Source organism: Zonotrichia leucophrys, chromosome 5, assembly GCF_028769735.1.
Source record: "Zonotrichia leucophrys gambelii isolate GWCS_2022_RI chromosome 5, RI_Zleu_2.0, whole genome shotgun sequence".
Taxonomy (NCBI): Eukaryota; Metazoa; Chordata; class Aves; order Passeriformes; family Passerellidae; genus Zonotrichia; species Zonotrichia leucophrys.
This window is the reverse complement of record NC_088175.1, coordinates 17,774,074-17,795,072: the sequence shown is the minus strand read 5'-3', so window position 1 is coordinate 17,795,072 and position 20,999 is coordinate 17,774,074. Positions and strand designations below refer to the sequence as shown.

Sequence of the window (20,999 nt, the reverse complement as noted above, 5' to 3'; positions counted from 1 at the left end):
CAGACAAATGCAGGCATCAGTTGCAGTACAGCTGCTCAGGGCTCCTCTTTTGGAGCCCTTTTAATTTTTTCTTCTTTGTGATAGAACTCACAAGCAATTCTGTAAATATGGTCTTTACATTGTACATGTGAAAGACTAGGGAGGCTTTTTAATCAAGGCTGATCTGGTATGGAGAGTAATTTTTGACCTTTTTCTCTATGTAGGAGCAAGACGAAAAGAGAGTTCCTCACTGGAAGATCCCGGTAAATAGCTTCTTAATTAAATAATGTATACTCTGTAGGATTTATTATAAATTTAGATTTCCTTAGCTTCATCTTCCAGGTTGTGAGTCAACACCTGTCCTACCTGAAATCCATGAAAATAACTTTAGAAACATAAATACAGTGCAAAAAGAATATACCCAGATATGGAGAGCTCATGTTTTCATTGGATCTTAAAATTTCTCCTCATACACTTCTCACTTTGGTATTCCTATCATATTGATAAGCCTTATCATTGAGCTCTCTTTGAAAGATCTTGTCATGCACAAGGATTTGGACTTCATATACTCATATATTCACTTCATTAGAACTGAAATGATAAATGAAACAATAAGCATTTTCTATGCTTGTTTACACTTATATCATGGGGAGCACTTTTCTGGATTTTTGTGCACTGGCAGAAAATTGTTACTTTTGATGTTTCCCTTCTGGAATCTGGCAGGGCTCCTTGTCCCTTGTCTTAGGTCAAACTTGTAGAAAGTTTGGCATTTTCCACTTTTATTATGTTAAAATGCTTGTATCTGATCAGTGGAGAACAAGCTGTCTACATAAATGGTTCAAACAACCAGATTCATGTAAACATGCTCTCTTTCCATTCCTCTTCTCTATTTTGTACTCTTGCAATGTTAATTGTGCCCTGAGCTGTTGCACGATGGGCAGAGGCTGCTCAGTCATGAAAGTGTGACACTAGGTGGATGTGTCTTGGAGCTTTGAGAGGTGATGTTCTGTGGAGTACGTACAAGACTCTCCTCAAACATTTACAGGCAGAGTTAGACTGATGGTAATTTTTTCTTCCGTGTATCAGCAGGAATGTTTCTTGAAGTTTGGTCTCTTGTGTTATCAGGGAGAGAAAGATAAAGGGAGACTGAGGGATATCTCTGTACTGTGCTTCCCAGAGCAGGTCTCCATGGAAGGCTGGATAGGAGGATGGAAGTTGTGGGCTCTCATGCTCTCTTTTATGAGAGGAAGCTCGTTTCACTGGAGTTACGGAAGCGGCGGCGATACCATGGCAAGGTTGGAGCGGCACAGGCAAAAGCACTAGGTATGCATGGCTAGAGTTTTAAATGAGCAGCTGGTAAAATAAAAGGCAAGCAAAGGACTTTTTCATTTGAATTGTGTGTGAATGGGGTTGTTCTGTTTCAAATGTTAATAGTTTTCACTTCATTCTAGTTCTGAGCTTCTATTTTGTTTAGTGCCTTGAATTTCATTCCCACATTCCCACACTTCCATGTGTATGATTAAAGGTAATTGGTGCTTACTTAGAGATGAGCTTGTTTGTTGCATTTTGGGTAAAGAATTCAACAGTATGTGTGCCTCTGTAATTCTTCAGCTTTTCAGAGAAAGATGGGATCTTTCAGATTATTCTCCTAGACAGCTGTGACTCTTAAGCTGTTGGGAATAGAAGTCCTTATCCAAGCTGGTGTTGGAAAAACTTAAAAGGGTACAAAGGTGAATGATCCCCACAAGTGACTGTTCCTGCCTTTATCTAAACTCTTTCTAGTAGCTGTATGATACTGATTGCAGTAGGAGAGATTGGATGTTGTAAGATGTTTTTTGCTGCTGTCTTAAGCTCTATAATCGTTATTGGCTCATGTGGAAGTTTAGATTTTTGTAGCTTTATTTGACACACAGCATACAAAAAATTGTGTGTATATATATCTCAAGTATGGGTGTAGGTATGTCAGTATGTATGTAAGAATCAGGATAAAAATAGAGGAAAATGTCTTTGCCTCTTTGATTTTGTGTGGGCATTCTTTTTTCATTTGTAAGGCTAAAACAAGAATCTTGGTGTTCTGTAATACTGGGAAAATGGACTTCTCAACTGATGTACACAATGAAAGACAGAATAATATAGAACAGTCATACTTAAGATGGTGTTCTGAGATGGCAGTGTTCTGTCCTCCTAGCAGAAAGGAGTTTAGGGGTAAACCAAAGGGTGTGAGCCGTAGACAGTCCTCTCCACTTTTTTTTTTTCTTAATCAGCATAAGTGATTTCTTCTCTACTACAGGCACATCAGAACCAACAAAGCTGTCCCTGAAGTCCGACACGGAAGGTGAGGAGGAAGAGGAGATGGATGAGGATGAAGATGAAGACGTAGATAGAAGTGTTTGCTCTCTTTCGGACACTCCGGTGAAAAACAAGCCAGAGCTCTCTGAATCTGTGAAAACTGCTTGTAAGGAGAGGTTACCAAAAAAACATAACAAAAAAACTGGAAATGGAGAAAAGCTGTTTCTGAAAAAACCAGACTCAAAACCTCAGTTTAACTTGCTTCAGATTCTTCAAAATCAAGGAAATTTGAGGTGAGAATTTTCTGCGTATTGCCTCTAGTTTTGACTTGAAGCTAATAAGAGTTAAAATATGGAGGATGCACATTATGAATGTGAAGGGATAAGAAGGCCCTAGAAAAGGGCCTAGATTTTTGTCTAACTGTGGGCTGCCTTAACATCTTGTTGGCACAGAAGGGAGACGATTGCAAAGTCTGACAGTTCATCTGAGTGCCTGACCTGTTGGATCAGTGTAAAGCATGACCCTATAGTTTCCATTGCTGTTCTTTAATCTGATGATGTAAGCTGTTCTTTGTCAGCTCAGGCTTCTAAAATGTCTCTTTGCCTTAATGCAGGATGTCTGCTACTGAATTCTAATTTTTTTTCTTCTCATTCTTTGTGTTTGCCAAGAAGTGGTTATAAACATACGTTAAATTATCCAGGAAGGGTTGGATAGGAGTATCTCAGTGCTGTCTCTCTGTAAAATCAGTTTTCTCATTTTGTGCTTTTATTTTTGATGATAGAATTTTTCCCTGTGGTAGTAATCTTTGCTCAAGGTCATGGCCTTCTGAGAGCAAAATTAGGAAGTAACTTGAGAATGACAAATTACTGAAACATCTCATTGCATGTTGTTGAGTAGGGCAGTGTGGAATAGAGTGTCTTCTGATGCATGTTTTTTTCTTGGAAAAAAAGAGATGTACTGGAGGAGATTCTATAGAAAAACACCAAGCAAGGTTTTAACCAGATGTTTTGAAACACGATTCTCCCCTTGAATGTGGTTAGCAAAACTGTCTAATTGCAGATGGACAGAAAGTACAAAAAGAAAGGACAATTACATATGCCTGAGTAGGAAGACTACACATCTTCTAGACAAGAAGCAGCGTTATGTTTTCTGTGAAAAATAGAGGTAGAGAAAATGTTTCTTGTTGTTGCTTTCTTAGTTTAGTTTCTGGGAGAAACTATGAATTATTCAATAGCTTTGGGGATTGTTCTGATGTCTTATTGTAGGCAAGGACATTTTCTGCTGTGACAGGGAAGATTCTGAAACCTCTTTTGAGGATAAACATAGCAATGCTGTGTCTATATCTATATATATATATAGAACTGACTCCTGCCAAGAACATAGTCTCTGTCTGATGTTCCTGACAGAATCTTGCTCAGCACCCAGCACTGTTGGGATTCCCCACAGAAGGGTATAAGGCTTGTGGTGACCTCTTGTTCTGAGATTGTGTTGGGCTTGGCTCCATCTGGGATGTCATTGATGTAAGCTTTGCTTATGGGCTCAACAGGCAGAGGAGCTGAATAAAATTTTTATCCAAGAAAAACCAGGCCTATTCTAGTCAGTTTTTTTTGTAAGTGGTAGGACTTTTCTCTCCTTTAGTCAGCCTGATGAGGAAATATCTGTCTTCCACACTTTGGGTGTTACTGGTAAAGAAATTATAGTCAAAGAAAACCTGTTGCCCCAACTCTGCCATTCCCAAGGAAGTAAAATGAAAAGCAAGTTACTTGTTTCTGAATTTAACGCCTCAGGTTTCAATATCACCCCCACAAAAGGAGAGGCAGTGTTAAACAAAAGCCTTCTGTAGTTTTTAGTCAGAAATTTCAGGTGCAGGCAAAGACCTGTATTATTGTGCTGATGTTGATAATGGGGGCTTCTTATCAAGCAGAAATCTTGAACTGGTCATGAGATGTTTGAGTTGTACCTACACCAAAACTGGCAGCTCTAGAAAGCCAAGGTGAGAGCTTTTTCTGATACATGGTGGCCTGATGTAGAGAGTATCAGTTCTCAGCAGGGATTCGGAGAGTTCTCCCAGTGTTCCACACATGTAGAAAGAAAAGGTAGATGTAGTGATTAGTAGCATGCAGAGCTCAGAGGTGTTACAAGGCCTGCTCTGCATTCTGGAGTTCACTGAAGCTCCTGGAAGACAGAAATTGTAACCATGTATAGTTGCTGCAGTATAGCTATGAACAGGATGTGTACTTGTCATTGGCTTAGCCCTTCTCTGGCCCTGTGTGACCTTCCAAAAGCATCAAAAGTTGATGATTAAGCTGATACATGGATACTTCCAATGTATTTTATTTTAGCTTCAATTCTTACCTAAATGGATGCGTTGATCTCTCTGAGTGTTGCTATGGTATGATTTCTGTGTAACACTAACATAATGTTCCTGAAATTTTTAGACCTATAAGCCAGAAAGACTTAATTGCTGCACAGAGGTTTTAATAGCATTTCAAGGACTTGTGTCCCTGGAGTCATAAGGACTATATAAGTATGTGAGAATATTTGTAAGAAGCAGAATACAAGTAGAAAAAATATGGTGAGGTTCCTCAGGAATTCGTCTGAGGCTGATTATATAATCAATTCAATAATGCCACAAAATGTACAAATGTGCTAATGAAATTTGCTGATAGAAAATATTTGGGAGTTATTACCATGAGAAAAAAGTAGTGGACTACATATGAGAAACTGGATGACCTTGAGGATATGAATAATATAACTAGGATGAAATTCAGTAGCACAGAGTACAACGGGATGCTTATAAGAACTAATAATTTACACCAGAAGTTCTGTCAGCTGGGTGTTCATCAACTGGAAATTAATTATAAGGAAAAATATCTTGCATGCTGGTTGATCAGAGGAAGTTTGTGAAGTCCTAGCTCATGCATGCATGAAAACACCAAATGTGTTCCAGGGCTTATCACTTGACATACTTCTGAGACTTGATGTGGAGTATTGTATCATCCATATTCATGGAAGGCAAATTGTGAGTGGAACACAGGTGGAGGTGAGCTGCTGGTCTCATCATGTCACCATTGTGGGTGCTTTTTAAAGGACACTGGCAAATGTGGATAGTTCACATTAATAAAAGGAAAACTATGAAAGGATGTAACTCTGTTAACAAAAACATTCAAGATGGGAGATCTGTCAGGGATTATATTTAAGGTACAGGACAATGCTGGAGAAAGAAACAGCAATTATAATCTGCTCATAAGTGAAGCTGTGCTGGGCAGAAAGGAGATTCCTATTTATTAGAACAGTAAGTTCTGGAATAATATTTCAGGAAAGTAATGGGTTCAAAACTCTAATTTGTTGAAGATGAAATTTAAAATTCTACAGAGCATATTAGGACACTTCCTGTTATAGAAAGGGAAATCTGTTGCTGACACTAAGGTCAATCTGCTGCTATATCCTTATGAAAAGCTTCTAGCAACTGTGGGGAAAACAATGAGGAAGAGCAGAGGATGGGAGAGCAGCATGTTTGAGGATAAGGTTTGGACCAAGAGGACAATGAACAGAATTAGGCAGAGCTTTCAGCAGTTTCTCTCACAACAGATGCATATACTAAAGTGGCTACTATTGCGAGGGGATGAGAAGCTGTGTCCCTCCCAGTCTTCTCCTCAGTTCATGCTTACAGCTTTCCAACATGTTCAGCCAGCTGCACAGCAGATTTTGCTGATGTTCCCTCATTCCTCAGTGGTGCCTTGCTCAATGAAATTTGGCTTGTATCCCTGAGCTAGCAGGGGAAGAGCTCACTTTCACAGATTTAATTCTTTCATTTCTAATGGGAATTACAGGGCCTTTGTTATAACTCTGGCACCAGTACCAAGCCCTTTGTTTATTTTATGGTCTGTTGTTGTGGTGTTCAAAATGTTTGTGAAAACAGAGGCCCAGTAGAGCCTTGAATTTGTTTTAAAAATATGGTTTTGCTGATGTCCACGTTACTGGCTTTTAGAGGAGAGTAACCAAGGCTGTAAAAGGCAGGAAGAACATTCCATTTTTAGAATTTATCTGAGAGAATGTGTATTGTCCTGTGTACCTCCTGCAATACCTACCACCCCATCTTGGTGAACTGAAGGTCTGCTTGAAAATGCTGGTGGGGTGAAGGGATTCTCCTTTCTTTGAGCTTCAGCATTAGTGCACTTAGGAGGACCTTGCTGACTGTACTTTGGTTCATAAGCTGTGCCTCACTGCTGTAACTCTTTCCATTCCTGTTCTGAAGGCAACTGGTTGATTCTTTTTGTCCCCAGCAAGATTCAAGCTCGTGCAGCTTTCTCTGCCTATCTACGGCACGTTCAGCTCCGACTGGTGAAGGAGGCTGGTGAACAGATCCAGAATCCTGCCTGGGTTGCCAAAGAGGATGAGCAAATGGTAAGAAGCTTTGTGTTGGCCAGGCTGAAAAGCCAAGTTGGAATCTACCTTGAGACATTTGAAGTCAGTTCCTGTTCTTGCAAGTACAGAAGTCCAACTGTGATGATGGTTGTTCATCTTTGTCTGGCTGCCAGCGCTGTATTTTTAATATACCGATGTGGTAGGACTGCTAACAGACCTCCGAGCAATGATGGACAGCTCTTAATGACTAGACTCTGACATTCAGGCTCCTCAGATCTCATGCTGAGATTTCTGATCTTACCTGCTCTTGAATTCTTCTCTAGAAGATTCTTTGAGAGTACTTGTTAGGATCTGGTTTGTGCTGCATTAGGCAAAGCCTTCGTCTGTTCAAATAGAACAGGTACCCAGTTAAGCTTTTTCTCTTATGTACTGTTGTAATATATCCAGACATCTGTGTTTATGAATCTTACTTGCATTCTAGATAGAGGAAATTAAAGTAAAAGCCAGTGAGAAGAGAAAGCAAAAGTGATAGACTTTTCAAGGCAATATTTTGAAGTCCTGTGTTTGATATGTATGTATTTTAAAAAGCTCAGCAATCCCGGATCCTTTCACAAACCTTCCTAAAAGAGCTTTGTACAGTAAGCTCTTGAGCTTTCTGCATATATTCTCACTGAGTGTGTGTTGCAGGGAAAATGTAGTTCAGAGATAAAATTGTGTGTCAAGAATAATCATTCAACTCAGTGGAAAATGTTACCTCTGCTCTTTCCAAGTGGAAATTAAAACGGGCTTTTTGAGAGTCACTTTGTCTGCTGTACTGTAAAGACTAATGTTTAAAATAACAGATCAAACCAGCCTGGAGTAATGGCAGTGAGAGGCGAGCTGTGAAATCCAATAGTTTGGCTGTGAGGCTGCTCATTTATGCATTAGCAGAGCTCCTGAGCAAAAGCAAATCCAGAGGCAAGACAGAAAGGGTTCAAAATACCCACAGGATGCATCTTGCCTTAGGATCTGCCTTGCCATGTTTCCCCCACCAGAGGTCAAACAGACCTGGTGAGGGACTGGAATTATATGGCTATAGATGTAGACATCTAGTGCTGTGGAGAGGATGTGGCAATAGCACGTAGTTGAAAAATGATGAAATGGGGCATTGTAGTGGAGATATCTGACCAAGATCCCCTTTCCTGTGGTACTGCTGAGAGAGTTTTATGTCAGTACGCTTTCCACTGGCCACCTTTAACACATTGCATGTGGGATTTTGGAAACATTCTCCTAAGATACTGGACTTTACAGGTGTGTCACTGCATTTTGCTGATTGGTTATTTTTTCCTTTATCTGCTATGCTTTTGAGACAAACACTTCCTAAGTGTTCAGAATTCTGACCCATTTCAGGCAAGACCACTGTTTTTCTCCCCCACATTGGATTTATAGGGCTGTATTAAAAGTGCATATTGCAGAATGCCTTTGCCTGCCAGTTTCAGCTCATTTTCTCAGGACAATGTGTATAGTTCCTGCCAGTCCTTAGCTGCTGTAGTGTTTCTATTCTCTTCTCCCCACACCTTGCAGACAGCACGTTGTTAACTCCATCTCTTGCTTGCAGGACCTCATCATCCGCTTTCTGAAGCGAGCTGCCAGCAACCTGCGGCCGTCTCTGAGGCTGCTGCTCCCCAGCCGGCACGTAGGACTGACGGACAGGCGGCGCATCCTGGCTCGCCAGCTGGGCGAGTTCATCATCTGCTACAACAAGGTGACTTACACTTTTTGAAATGGGTTCTTTGGTTCCTCTCTTCTTCTTACAAAGTGGTTCGTGCAGGCTGTTTCGAAGGCGCTCTTCTGTTATTTACGTGATCTGCTTGCAGCTGTGCATCCAACAATGGTACTTTGTTGAAATTGTCAGATAGACAACAATATTATTACATAATATGTGCAGGCCAGTAATTATGTGCATAAAAAGAAGTGCTGAAATGAAGTGGAATTTAACTGGCAGTGTGCTTTTTCTTTGCCTTGCCTTTGATTCTAATGCTTTGTAATGCCTCTTCCCACTTCTTATTTTTATGGGGCTTCTTTAAAGATATTTTGTTTTATACAGAACAGCATGAAATACGTATTTTACTATTTACTTGCTATACTGAGAGACTGCTACATATCTGTAGTAATGTACTCTGCATGCTCAGTGTAAAGGAGTTGTGGGTCCTAATTTAAATAATTTTCACATTATTAGATGTAGGTGGTGTTGTTCTTAGCATAGTGGTTTCAACCTAATCTTCCTTCTGCAAGGACAGCTTCCCCTTTCCTTTGCCCCCTAGCATTTCTTCAGTGTTAGAACAAGGATAATTGAAATTCAGCTTTCAGAGGCAGCTGTGCAGAGGCCTTCAAGCTTCTACTCGTTAGGAGAGGATGTTCACTTACATTGCCTTGTCAGAACTGACATCTGGTAACTTGATCTGTCTAATCAAGGTTGGTATTGAACCAGGTCTGTTCCAGGGAGTGCCTTGTATGCCTAATGCTCACTGAAGTACTCTGTTAGGAGGAACCACAAAGCACTTGGGTGGCTCTGTGGTGAGTGAAGAATGCAACTGCTTTGGATATAATTTCCACTCAAATTGTATTCAAACATTAGGATTTTCTGCTAGCTCTTGAGTAAATTCACAAAATAAAGCTTTGTAGCTGGTAATAAATCAGTGCATAAACACATTTTCTCAGTTAAAACAAGTGAGAACATATCACTTGAGGTTTCAGGGCATATGTGTTTAAACCCTTGAGAAACTGTTAGACTGTGAGGCTTTTTGATTTTGGATTCCAGCATACAGACTTCTTTCATTGACTTGTAACTTCAGTTTTAATATGAGTAGATTTAATATATTAAATGGCAAATTCAATACTTGCCAGTGTATATCAGGTATAATGACACAGAGTAATACAGCTCCAGTAAATTAAGTTAAACCCATCACATATTATCCAGACTTTTACTTAAGTAGTAAATGGTAAAGATGTCCCAAACTGACTTTACCTTCCCTGTCTTGAATTATGTATTAAAATATGTACCTGACCCTTTTTTCCTGGGAATGCTCAGGGTAACAACAGGAAGAAATGAAGTGGAGGTCAAGTCTGGTCAGATAAAGTTTTTAAACTGGTACTGGTATTTCAGGCAGGTCTGAAGGTTTTTCTAAGGAACAGATATGTTTGTATCAATCCAACCTCTAGTGCCAACCTGTTCTACTAGTGTAAAATGGACTGTATCTGAAAATTTGCTCCCATTTTCACTCACAAAGGCTTATCATTTATTCCAGTATATTTCAGTGTATAGGCACATTTGCCATAGGCTGTACTATTTTACTTTCTTAGTCTTTGCTAAAGCAGTGGGGTTTTGGTATGTCTGTAAGTCCTCAATTTGCTGCTTGACAGAAGAAATTAACTCAAGAGAACTCCTAGTTTATAGTAGAAAATCTGTTGATTTTTCTGCAGACATCCTTCAGTTTCTTTAAGATTAATTTTATACTTTTTCCCTCCTTCTGTCTGTGTACTTCTGTGACAAATGCATTGATAAAAGCTGTTTGGAGGAGCTCTGTGGCAGGACCAACAAAATGGAGAGGGGACCCTATATCTGTAATGAATGATTTTTCTTTTTTCCCTTCCATACTTCCTTATGTTCTAGCAAAGAGTGTAGTTGAAGGAACAGCACGCATTTTTGAAGACTTGATCTTTTCTCAGCAGATCATTTGTATCAGGTGGAGGAATGGGCTTTAGTGTATGCTTAGGATGCTGTCTCTGGGGCTCTCTATATTCATTCATGTTGTTGCATGTAGCAATGTTCTTTTTTTCTTAGCTCCTATGGAATTGGATTTTGTATTCCAGGAGCTGTAGCTATGCCATGGAACATAGAGACACTTACTGATACTGCTTCTTAACAGGAAACAGAGCTGATGGTTCAGAAACAATCAAAAAAGGAAGAGGAGGAGGGAGTGAATTCTCAAGATTTTGAGAACTTCATCGCCAGAGCAAGGTAGGAATAGATTTAATTCCCCTTGACAAATGATCTTTCAGCCTTGAAGCCTTGTTCTAAAGATGATTTGATTGATCTAAAGCCTCTACATACCTTTATTAACTGTAAGACCTTTTCCTGCTGAGGGACAGAGAGCTTGTCTTCTCTTGTCTCTTCCAGCAACCATACACTTGTAACATCAGCATCTGGTGCATAGGGAAGAACATACAGTAGATGTTTTGACCATCAAGTTCACTTCCCAAAGGACAGCAGTGGTTGCCCTGGCCTGTGTAAATTTCAAACTGCTGCTGGTGAGTTAATGGTTTCCTCTCCTGAGATACTGAACCAAATAAGGCAGTACTTCAGAAGGAGAGAGAAACTAGAACTGCTGCTCAGATGATCTGGAGCTGCTGTGGTTGAACAGTTGTTACAGCTCTGACTCAAGTTTCTGCTCTCAGAAACAAATCTCATGCTTGCTGCCTCTCTTCAGGAATTTTCCAGGTCTGGATTTTCTGAGATGAGCAAGAAAGGGAGTTAGGCCTGCTAAGGCAGTTCAGTACAAGCAGTTACTTTCACAGTGGAAAGGCAGCATTTTCTATCAGTGCCCTCTATCTGCTTTAAACTTTAAAAAGTCTGCTAAGAAGCATATTTTGAAAATAGTTGAGTATTCCTTAGGGCCTGTAGCATTGTATGAAAAACAATGGTATTATAACTATCTAACTATGGAGAGGTCTGAAATTATTGAGTGAACCACAATTATGTTTTCAAAATCTCTGATTCTTGAGGACAAAAAGCAATTCCTCTTGACTCTATTATTTGGTCAATATATGACATGCCTATATAGGCAAGAACCCCTGTCAATATCTGGACAGAGTTTACCTGCCTTTTCCGCGTCCATCTTCTTTTTTCTGTGAAGATTATGGTCACTTCTTTTGTGTGACTGCTTATTAAAGTGCTCTTTCTTTCTCTCTTTGGATAGCACTAATAGTGAATTGTTAGAAGTGGGTGGTAGCTGAGGCATCCTAAGTTCAGTCTGTCTTGATACATTCTTATTAAAACAAGTATTTTACCTTTTGCTAATATAATTGATGGAGTCATTACTGCAACAGATTTACAGGATTGCAGAAAAATCTTCAGATAAAGATGCCTGACTGCCATACACCATAGATCTACTGCTCTTGCTAGAAATGCATATTATGTGGGCCCAGGCTTTTGGGTCTCTGAACATTCTGGCCATTAAATATCTGTTGTGTCCCAGGCAGGTAATTTTCCCTTTTGCAGCAGAAATGATAAGAGATAGCTGCATGGAACTGATCTGCAAATTCTTCTGTTTTTATATTATTGACTACCATGCCGTCATGGCCTGATGCACAGTCTAGGCTGGGGCTGGAGATTTTTGCTGGGTTGTGTGAGTGAGTGATATAGAATAGCTTGCCCATGATCACATGATTTCTAGGGATGATCTTTCTGCTTCTTATGAAGTATGAGCTGTGTTTGAAAACTGATATCTGACACTACTTGGCATGGTGCTTCAAACTTAAATCAGTGAGCAAGTCATTTGGAACCAAGCAAAGGGGATAGATTTCCAGTTCAAGTGTTCATTCTGCAGTACAGTGAATGCAACAGTGGAGAAAATGGGTAATAAATGTTGCTTCTTAATTGAGATGGTCTTATTGACTTTAACTTTGGTATCATGTTGATGTCATTGTATTTAGTTTTATGTATGCTATGACCACAGATTCTAAACGTCCTCAGTGCATTGTAAAAACACATACATACTGATAAATTAATATAAAAGCTTAAAGCAGCTTTCCACATGCAACTTCTCATTCTTGGATTTCCTTTTCACTTTTCACTTTCCAGAATAAAAGTGAAGTTTGGATCTTCAGGGCATACTGCAAACTTCAGTGTATCAGCTTTAGACCTGTTTTTTACCAAAGCTTAAACTAGCTAAGGCTAGTTACAATTGTGATATTCAGAGGATATTTTGAAAGATTCTAACTGCTGCTCTGCTACTTTATGCTCCTGTGTTACATTTTCTTGTAGTGTTGATGGCACTAGAGTACTTGCTTTGGTCTTTGCCATGCCATACAGCTACTTGCTGATGCTGAGGCAACACTATGAAGCAAAAGGAAGTCGTTTTAGATATGAAACAACCAGAACTACAGCTTGCACAAGCTCTAATAAGAATGGCCAAGTAACTGATACTGGTTTGGGACCAATAGATGTTTAGGATATTGGGGCTGTCCCACTTTGTTCTTGTAAGGAAAATGAGAAACATATGCGAGTTTTGTGAGTTTCCCAAAAATATTGACTGTTCTGGTGGTCCTGCAGTTTTGGCTAATTAAGAGGAAAGAAGCTTTTGCCTTCTTTCCTCTTCTCCCCCTACTGCTGAACAGAAACTACTAATGGTGACTGTAAAACAGAGACTGTGCTGAATTCTCTCATGAGAAAATAGCTGCTCATTCTAAAGAGCACCTGCAGAAGATTGACAAATTTAGCTGTGAATGGAATCTCTCATGCTGAGCTCATCTCCCCAGATGTGTTCGAAGTATTCACTTGCTCTTTATTTATTCTGGGAAGGCTCCTGAATGCCTGGGATTTCCTACTGCATAAGAAGATGGTATTTAAGTGGGAATCTCAGGTTTAACCGGGCATGTTGCCTTCCTTTTGCTCTTACCCTGTAGAACTGAGCAAATTGTTAGCTTGTCAAGTGTCACCTTTTTTTTGCCCCGCTCTACTCTTCAGTTTCCTTAATGTTTATTGTCTTTGATTGTTACACGAATGCAGAAAAGCTGTGTCCTCACTCTGCATCCATTCTTGTCTCCTTGCAGTGAAAGTGACCTGGAGGAGGTACTGACTTTTTACACACAGAAAAACAAATCAGCAAGTGTCTTCCTAGGAACAAAATCCACAACCACAAAACACAGCAACAGCAGTCACCAGTTAGAGAAGCAGCCCCCAGGTGGTAAGTTTTGGAGGCAATTCTGAGATGATGTTGTCCAGACAAATCTAGTTTAACTTATGTCTATGAAAAGAGAACAACCTCTCCACAATATTACTCAGGTTTTCTGAGGTTATATATATTTTTGGTTTTTTTTCTTCTTTTTTAGCTCGGTCTTCTGTGAAGTCTGTAGTAGCTTCACTACTGCCTTCTTTTCCTGAAGTGAAATGGGTTGAACTTAGACTGGCATTTATAAGGAGCTAGATATGGTAGTTCATGACTGAATTGAAAATTGCAAACTGAAGGCAATAAGAATTGAAATGAACAGAGAATCCTGAAATCAAAGTAAGGGATTAATGAAATCAAGATCTTAAATTTTGCTGCCTGCAGTGAGTGTATCCATTGGAGGGCAGAGACTGTATATTTGAGCCTAATTAGGCATTCTGTGGAAGGAAGAGTGTGCTAGCCATATGTATCTAATAGTCCATGCTACTATACATGACAGCATAATTGTCATCAATGAAGTTCTGTGGTCTACAGGAACTATTAGCAATAAAGTCAATCACAACAAGGGTAAATTCTGCAGCATTGTTCTAGTGATTTGCAATGTTCTACTTCCTAACTCCTTGGTTTTGTTGTAGAGCATCCTGAGATGGTGAAAAACATAAAAGGCGATCACTCCAAAAGTTCAGTTGCAGATTTGTCTGCAGAAGGAGCACTAAAAGGCTGTAAACCCAAAGAAAATAAATCAAGCTGTAAGTGAACTGACTTAAATAATCATTAAAAAAAAAAATTTACTGCATTTACTGTTTTAAAGAAAGGTTGGAACCTTTGGGTTCAAACAGAGATCCAAATGCCCAGTTTGTACTTTTAAACACAAGATACTGCAGAGTAGGTAGTGGCAAAGAGTTAGCTGCCCCTCCCTGGGGGGGATGAACTAGATATGGCAGGCTTTGAAAGGAGGTATTTATTATGTAGAGCCTCTTCTTGTCTCTGCTGGTAGATGAGGTCATTTTGGCTTCAGTGGGTCTGAGTGCAGGCATTTGAAGTGTTGATATTATCCAAGGACCTAAAAAGCAGATTTTCCTCATATAGTGTGTTCATTATCTTTGTATAGTTGCAGAAGGACTCGCCTTCTCCTTAAATGCCGAAGTGAAATTACCTCAGTGCAGCCCTCCTGATGCTTCTTCCTCTGTTCCTGGTGCCACGTTGCAGAGAAGTACCAGTTCTTGGATGCCACCTCAGCCTGCAGCCTCTGAAAATCCAAAGGTGTCTGGTCAGCCTTCACTGCCGGCTCCTGCAGCTGGTCCCAGGCTGATTCAGTCCCCACCCCCACTGCACTCCTTGCAGAGCACAGCTCCTGACAGCTCTTCTGTCCTCACAAACTCGGTGTCCACTGAGACTTGTAGCCTTGCAGGGTTACATCGTCGTTCTGGTAACTACACCATTGGCCCATTCTCATCTTTTCAGAGAGCTGTTCAAATCTACAGCCAAAGATTGTCCCAAATACCCTCTGCAAAAATAGGTGAGTGCTCTGGGATTCATAATAACCTGCTAGTTCAGTACAGAGACTGTGTAAATTTTTGTTGTGGCGTAGGTAGAAATTTTACATTTCCAGAATTGAGTCTTGTTGGATGGTGCTAAATTTCTTACAGAAAGCAGGAGTATAGGATGCAGCCCTTGATAGGCAGATGCCCTTTTATTGACCAAATGAACAGGCAATCATATAATCATTTGGGTTCAAAAAGACCTTTCAGATCACCAAGTCAAACAATTAATGCTACCAAGCATTAACCAGATCCCTAAGAGCTCCATTTAATCCATGTCTTTTAATTATCTTCGTGGTTTGTGACTCAGCCACTACCTAGCAGCCTGTTCCAGTGCTTGACAACCCTTCTTCCTAGTATTCAATCTAAATCTTCCCTGGTACAACTTGAGGTCATTTCCTCTTGTCCTGTTGTTTGTTATATGGGAGAGGAAGCTGACCCCCACCTCAAAAAAACCTCTTTTCTGGTAGTTGTAGTGGTAAGGTCTCCCTTCAGCCTTGTGCTTTGAACTCTGCCTTTGAACTTGTTCAAAAAGAGCTGTGAAATTAAGTATTGTATATTTTCTTTATTATGCTACTGAGCTCATCTATCTTTAGTGAGTTTAATGTTGTTTTCATTAGCAGAGGTCCTGTCTGTCTGTTCTTAGTACTCTGGTTGTCTATCAAACAGAGAAATATTGTAATGAAACCTCATAAGTGTTGAATACTTAAAGTTGTGTCAAGACCTCCAGAAAAGAAGGATCTCAATGAATCATTACAATATCTTGTTCTCTAGGGTGTTTTAGCACTGCCATTTCCAAGGGTATCCCAAAACCTAAATTTAGAGATCTATCGTGCTGTCATAGTACTCACTGAAGCAATGCAGCTTTAGAGTGTAAAGAACCTGAAGCATAGTAGAAACAGTAGGAATTTGCATGCAGACTGTAATCTATTGGAAAACTTTTGGGAGCCACATACACGCTAACAGCTGTGATTCCTGATAATACTAATTTTGTATTTTGATGGTATTTATTTGTTCTAGGTTGTGTGTCAGGGTCAGTTTGCTAGGGTTGCTGTATGTATATTGACAACCCCATCAGCATTAAAATACATCTTACTTCCCAACTGAGTAGCTTACTTAAAGAGATCAATTTTTTTTTTAAGGAAAAACTACAGCTTTAACTTGGGTAAGAGCTGCCAACATCTCTGGAATTGGGTGCCACTAGATACATTGTAATAAAGAGAATATGGGTTTGGAATTGCTAATTGTTCATTTGGGCACTACTCATGCAGAATATATCTATTCTGTATTCTTCTTGGTGTCTTATCTGCTTTTGTGTGTCTGTGATCAGCAGGCTGAGGTGTGACACTTGCTCATGGAGCACATGGCAATGTTTGTTTGGTAGGTCTCCATCGCAGCTCCAGCGGGCCGTGCATGGGCTTGGCCAGGATGCACAAGGATGCAGAACACCCTGCCCAGTCCAAACGTCAGGGGCACGCTGTGGCAGCAGCAGAACTGCAGCAGCTGGCAGAAAAACAAGCAGCCTGCCAGCATTCCCCACCAAGCCACGTCAGTCTCGTTACACAGCAGGTATGTAAGCACTGAACTAGAGTCCCTGTGCAAGAGTGAAGTTCTGTGTGAGCACTAGGCTGGCTGAGATAGGCTGCATGCAGTAAATGTCATGAAAATTCATCTCTGTCCTGTTGTTTCAAAGTGTTTACAGTCACCAAAATTTGCTTTTTTTCTATGAGTTGACAAGAATGTCTTGTAGTCATTTCATAGGAGAAAAGGCAGAGGATTAGAAAATATGTTACAAAAAATGGAATCTGTGCTTTGTCTTACTAGATAATAGACCAAAGTCTTCTCAGATTTGTGCTTCCATGCAGTTTGTTTCCTTGTTCCTCCAGTGTGTCATTACAGTGTTGGCAATGAAAGTCTGCAGAATGGGTTCTGATGTAAATTCTGTATTCCAATAACGCTGTAAAGACAGAGTGAAATACTTACTAGCATGATAATCCTTTTGTCAGACCTGGTGATACATGATTGAATTCTGGTAGCATTCCACTTGGTTTCTTGTTTCATGTTGAATTATGTCCTAAATGGCTACACAGAAACATTTTTCTTGCTTTATACTATGCTATAGTTGAACTCATCAAAGGTGTTCAAGTTGAGCACTTCTCAGTTAATTAAGATGCCAACTGCAGATTTTCTAGCATAGGCACTTTGCCTTGGACAGTAATTTTTTTTTCTGTAACTTGCTGGAGACGGAGGATTTGAATGTCTTAGTTTGATTCTTGTATTTTGGAATTACTGTTTAAATGGTTATATTTTGCTGAGTTTTCTGAGGCATGTTTAATTGTTGCAACAGCTGCTGGTATTTGCTTCTTTGCTTCTTTCAATTTTATTATGTTTAGATTTTCAATAACTAGTTATGCTATTGGAAATATATTTCAAAATGTGGGCTACATTTATAACTTTAGGAAGCTGAATAGATTTTCTTTGCAGATAGGCCTTTAATTTTTAAAGGATATGTCAAATAATAAAGTCTCATCTTGTTGATGGACTCAGGAGAGGCTGTGAGCACCAGCTGTACTGGTGATGCTGAGGCCTGCTCTTGCATAAGGCCAGATCCTATTTACACAATTTGTTCTTGTTTGCTTGTCTAGTAATACTTAGAGCTATCAGTCTGGTTCTCAGCTGGTTTTAAGTGAAATATTGTCAGTAAAACTGTTCAAAAACTTTGATGGTGAAACATTTTCATTCAGGAAATGCTGATTTGTTGAAAGCTAAATGTATGATGGAAACTACCTCCTTGGATAGAAGATACTATCTAAACAAGTACTCAGGGGGGAAAAATTGAAACGTATCTATTTCATTTCAGTCTTTCCAGAAAAGAATTTTGAAAAACAAGTTCACAGACTTTTTTCCCTGAAGTCATTCATTAGCCCTTCTACTTCAACTCTGTGGTTTGTTAGGTCTGTCTAGAGAACCCATTGTGTCTTCTTGCAGCCATTTGTGTAGCTGCAAAAATGAAATTATTCCTAAACTCCTGTATTCCTACCATGGCTAGTTACTCCTAGATAAATTACAAAGCATAAAAGGGGGAGTTAAGAGGGGAATTCAGAAAGATCTGCATGGGAAGGCTGGTGCAGTTTCCTGAGCACAGCTGTGTTGGGTGGCAAAGGAGCATACTCTGGTGGCAGCTGAAGCCTGTGTAGCCAGCAGTCAGTCTCCATGGGTGTCCTCAGGAGGGAAAGTGGCTGTGAAGTGCATGGGTAGCCTGGAAATGTATTGGCTGCAGTAAATGTCTGCATTGCTTTTGCTTCTGGGTTCTTCCAAGATACTTGCCCAAATGAGAGGTGGGAATTGGATAGTAGGAAAATGATGGTGCTAATTTGCTTTGCAACAAGCAAACAGTAGACACTCAGCTCCTAGACACTGCTGATTTTGTCACTCTGCTTTATTTTGTGTTCAATATGCAGTGTTTGCACAGACTTGGTTTCAGTAGTGAAATATAGAAACCTGTTGGGTTATGTCTTTGTCATCTGTTGTCATGAAAAAGATCAGTGTAGAAAGGAATTCTTAAGCCAATGAGAAGTTTAGAGCTGGAATTCTGTCTGACAAAGAGTTTCCTTCCTGAGCCTGTGTCCATTCAGTTTTAGACATCTGCTCTCTGCTGTGATTTTTCTGGCCATGTTTTTTAAATAATGCCTTTGGAAAGACGAAATCTGAATCTGAGGTTTGCTTAGTATGAAAATTTGAATTTAGTTGAGAATAGTTTTTAAGGCAATCTGTTTCTTCAGTACTGAATTTATGGCACATAGCAATTTCTAAACCGAGACCATTATTTTTAAGCACACTTGAAACAGTGATGTTTTGGAAGGTTCAGATGTAGCTGCAAGGCCCAGTGTACAATAACTAAAGCATGCAGTTACTACTTCTGCTTTTTTTTTCTTTCACATGGACATATTTTGCTCTTTTGTCAGTTGTTAAAGAGTCATTCTGGTTATTTTTTGATCCAGCCTGGATTTTAAATCCTGTCTTGCAAGAAGAGCCCAGGGATTTTGTGAGAAGACAGGGCTGCCAAGACAACCAGGGCAGTAAGAGGTTTCAGCATACAATAAAACACAATAGTAGGGCAGCAAGGCTTGGGCTTATTGTTGAGGGACCTGGAACCAGGATATCTGACTTTGAACTGCTAGGCATGGATGTACATTGGAAGCAGGGTCATTGAGTCAATAGAAGTGCAGGAATTGCAGAGTAGGCTGGCAGTTTGGAAAGTGATTTGCAGAACAGTAGGTACTGTTGAAGCTACCTGGGTGTGCTACATGGTTTTAGATTTGGGCAGACCAGGATTTGGCCTGAACCAGCAAGGGGGAAGGCAAGGACAGATGAGACAGAGAAACACGTGGGAGAGGATTTAGTAAACACCTGGAGAGAACTGGGAAGTCAAAGACTATTGGTATGAGATGAAAGAGGGAAAGGCTTGAGATGGGAGGGTTTGAGGGTTCTGGGTTATCAAACTGATGGCTTTAGGACAATTAGGAGAATTAAGGGATGGAAAACTGAGAGGAGAGGAGAGAAAGGGCTCATATCAGGATCACTTAATTAAACAGGGCATTACTTTTCTATGCATTTCTAGACAGGAAACTCTGAATTGTTTTCCCCCTTTTCACTTCTGTAAAACCTCTTTAAACCACTTGAAATATGATAGTATTTTTTTAAAAAGCAGTCTTAAATAAATTGGCATGAAGATTAGAACATTACTTATCTAATAATAAAAATAGTGCATTTGTTTAAAGCCATTCCAGAAACTTGGAGTTAGTCTACCTTGCTGGAAAGTACCTGGCTGGTATGAAAAGGACTTGATATATGGATTTAATTATGTTTCATGATAAGATTAGGACCATTGATTTTGGGGGGGGGGGGGTATATGAAAGAGTGACTTGAAAATACTGGTGTTGCTGTGGACTGTATTTTTGTGGGGGTTTTTGGTTTGTGTGTTTTGGGCTTTTTCCCCCAAGGGCAAGAACTTCTATGTGAGAGTTGAATGCATTGGTTCCCTGTGTTGCACCAAGCTGTGTCTTGTAGGCTGGGGTGCTCGGAATACATGCCTCCTTCCAAGAGCAGCTGGGAAGCTTGTTTTCCGTTCCTGTTTTGTGAGAATTGCTTCTGGTATCCATACAGTAGTGTGGGTCTCTGGGGTTCCCAAGAATGCAGCCTCAGCAGCTGTGCTTGGAATGGTGTTGTTCTGGTTGGGAATCCACCTCTGTCCCTCTCCAGTCCCTGCTGTTCTTCACTGTTTTCTACCCATGCCCAAAGCACCTGTTTTGTGTTTCCTCTTTTAAACTATTGTTTTCTAGTCTATGTATTAAATTAGTTTATTGTTGAGGGTTTTTTAATTGATATAATTTTATTGATATTATTGATACTACTTTATTATTTACTACTAAAGTACTAATGTCCAAAGGGCAAATTTTAAGTATCTGATGAACTTTGAAAAAGATGTTTAAGATCTGTTCTCTGAAGAAAACAAGATTTTTGTGTTTACATCAGCTTTCTCTTTTGTTGGACCTTTTCATTCTCCTCTGGAAGATCAGAAAGGAACTTCACACTGATATACTCATAACATGTACAATTCTTAGTATATGAGCGATGGAGATGTAGGAAGGTAAAGCCTTCCTGATGTGCAGTTTTGTTCTGTTGTACTCGGTTTTCAGTCCTCACAGACAGTCACACAAAGTGTGTAGGAACACTTTGCCTTTCATTAAGTTGTGTATTTCTACTATTTTGCTTTTTTGTCTAATAAAAAAGCTCATTTTGAGATCATGACAGCAGTGGGAGTTAGGTACCTCTGTCCATACTGTACATTTCAGACGCTGCCTGATTTTTGCAGTATGTGCAGTCTGACTAT

The 20,999-nt window shown here is 39.8% G+C and overlaps 1 protein-coding gene across 9 annotated transcripts in view; it reads left to right on the top strand.

The window, feature by feature from the left end:
• The window catches only part of TTLL5 (tubulin tyrosine ligase like 5), a 123,664-nt gene that overhangs the window by 41,551 nt on the left and 61,114 nt on the right, over positions 1 to 20,999 (top strand). For all 9 annotated transcript variants that reach the window (XR_010440525.1, XR_010440523.1, XR_010440526.1 and 6 more), the window contains 10 exons: positions 204 to 242; positions 1,157 to 1,302; positions 2,270 to 2,561; positions 6,555 to 6,675; positions 8,234 to 8,380; positions 10,545 to 10,636; positions 13,450 to 13,583; positions 14,201 to 14,314; positions 14,677 to 15,084; positions 16,491 to 16,675. Coding sequence is in view for 5 of the 9 variants with exons in the window: in XM_064714805.1 (XP_064570875.1) it covers positions 204 to 242; positions 1,157 to 1,302; positions 2,270 to 2,561; positions 6,555 to 6,675; positions 8,234 to 8,380; positions 10,545 to 10,636; positions 13,450 to 13,583; positions 14,201 to 14,314; positions 14,677 to 15,084; positions 16,491 to 16,675 (1,678 nt within the window). In the remaining 4 variants the exon portion in view is untranslated. The remainder of the gene's footprint in view (positions 1 to 203; positions 243 to 1,156; positions 1,303 to 2,269; positions 2,562 to 6,554; positions 6,676 to 8,233; positions 8,381 to 10,544; positions 10,637 to 13,449; positions 13,584 to 14,200; positions 14,315 to 14,676; positions 15,085 to 16,490; positions 16,676 to 20,999) is intronic.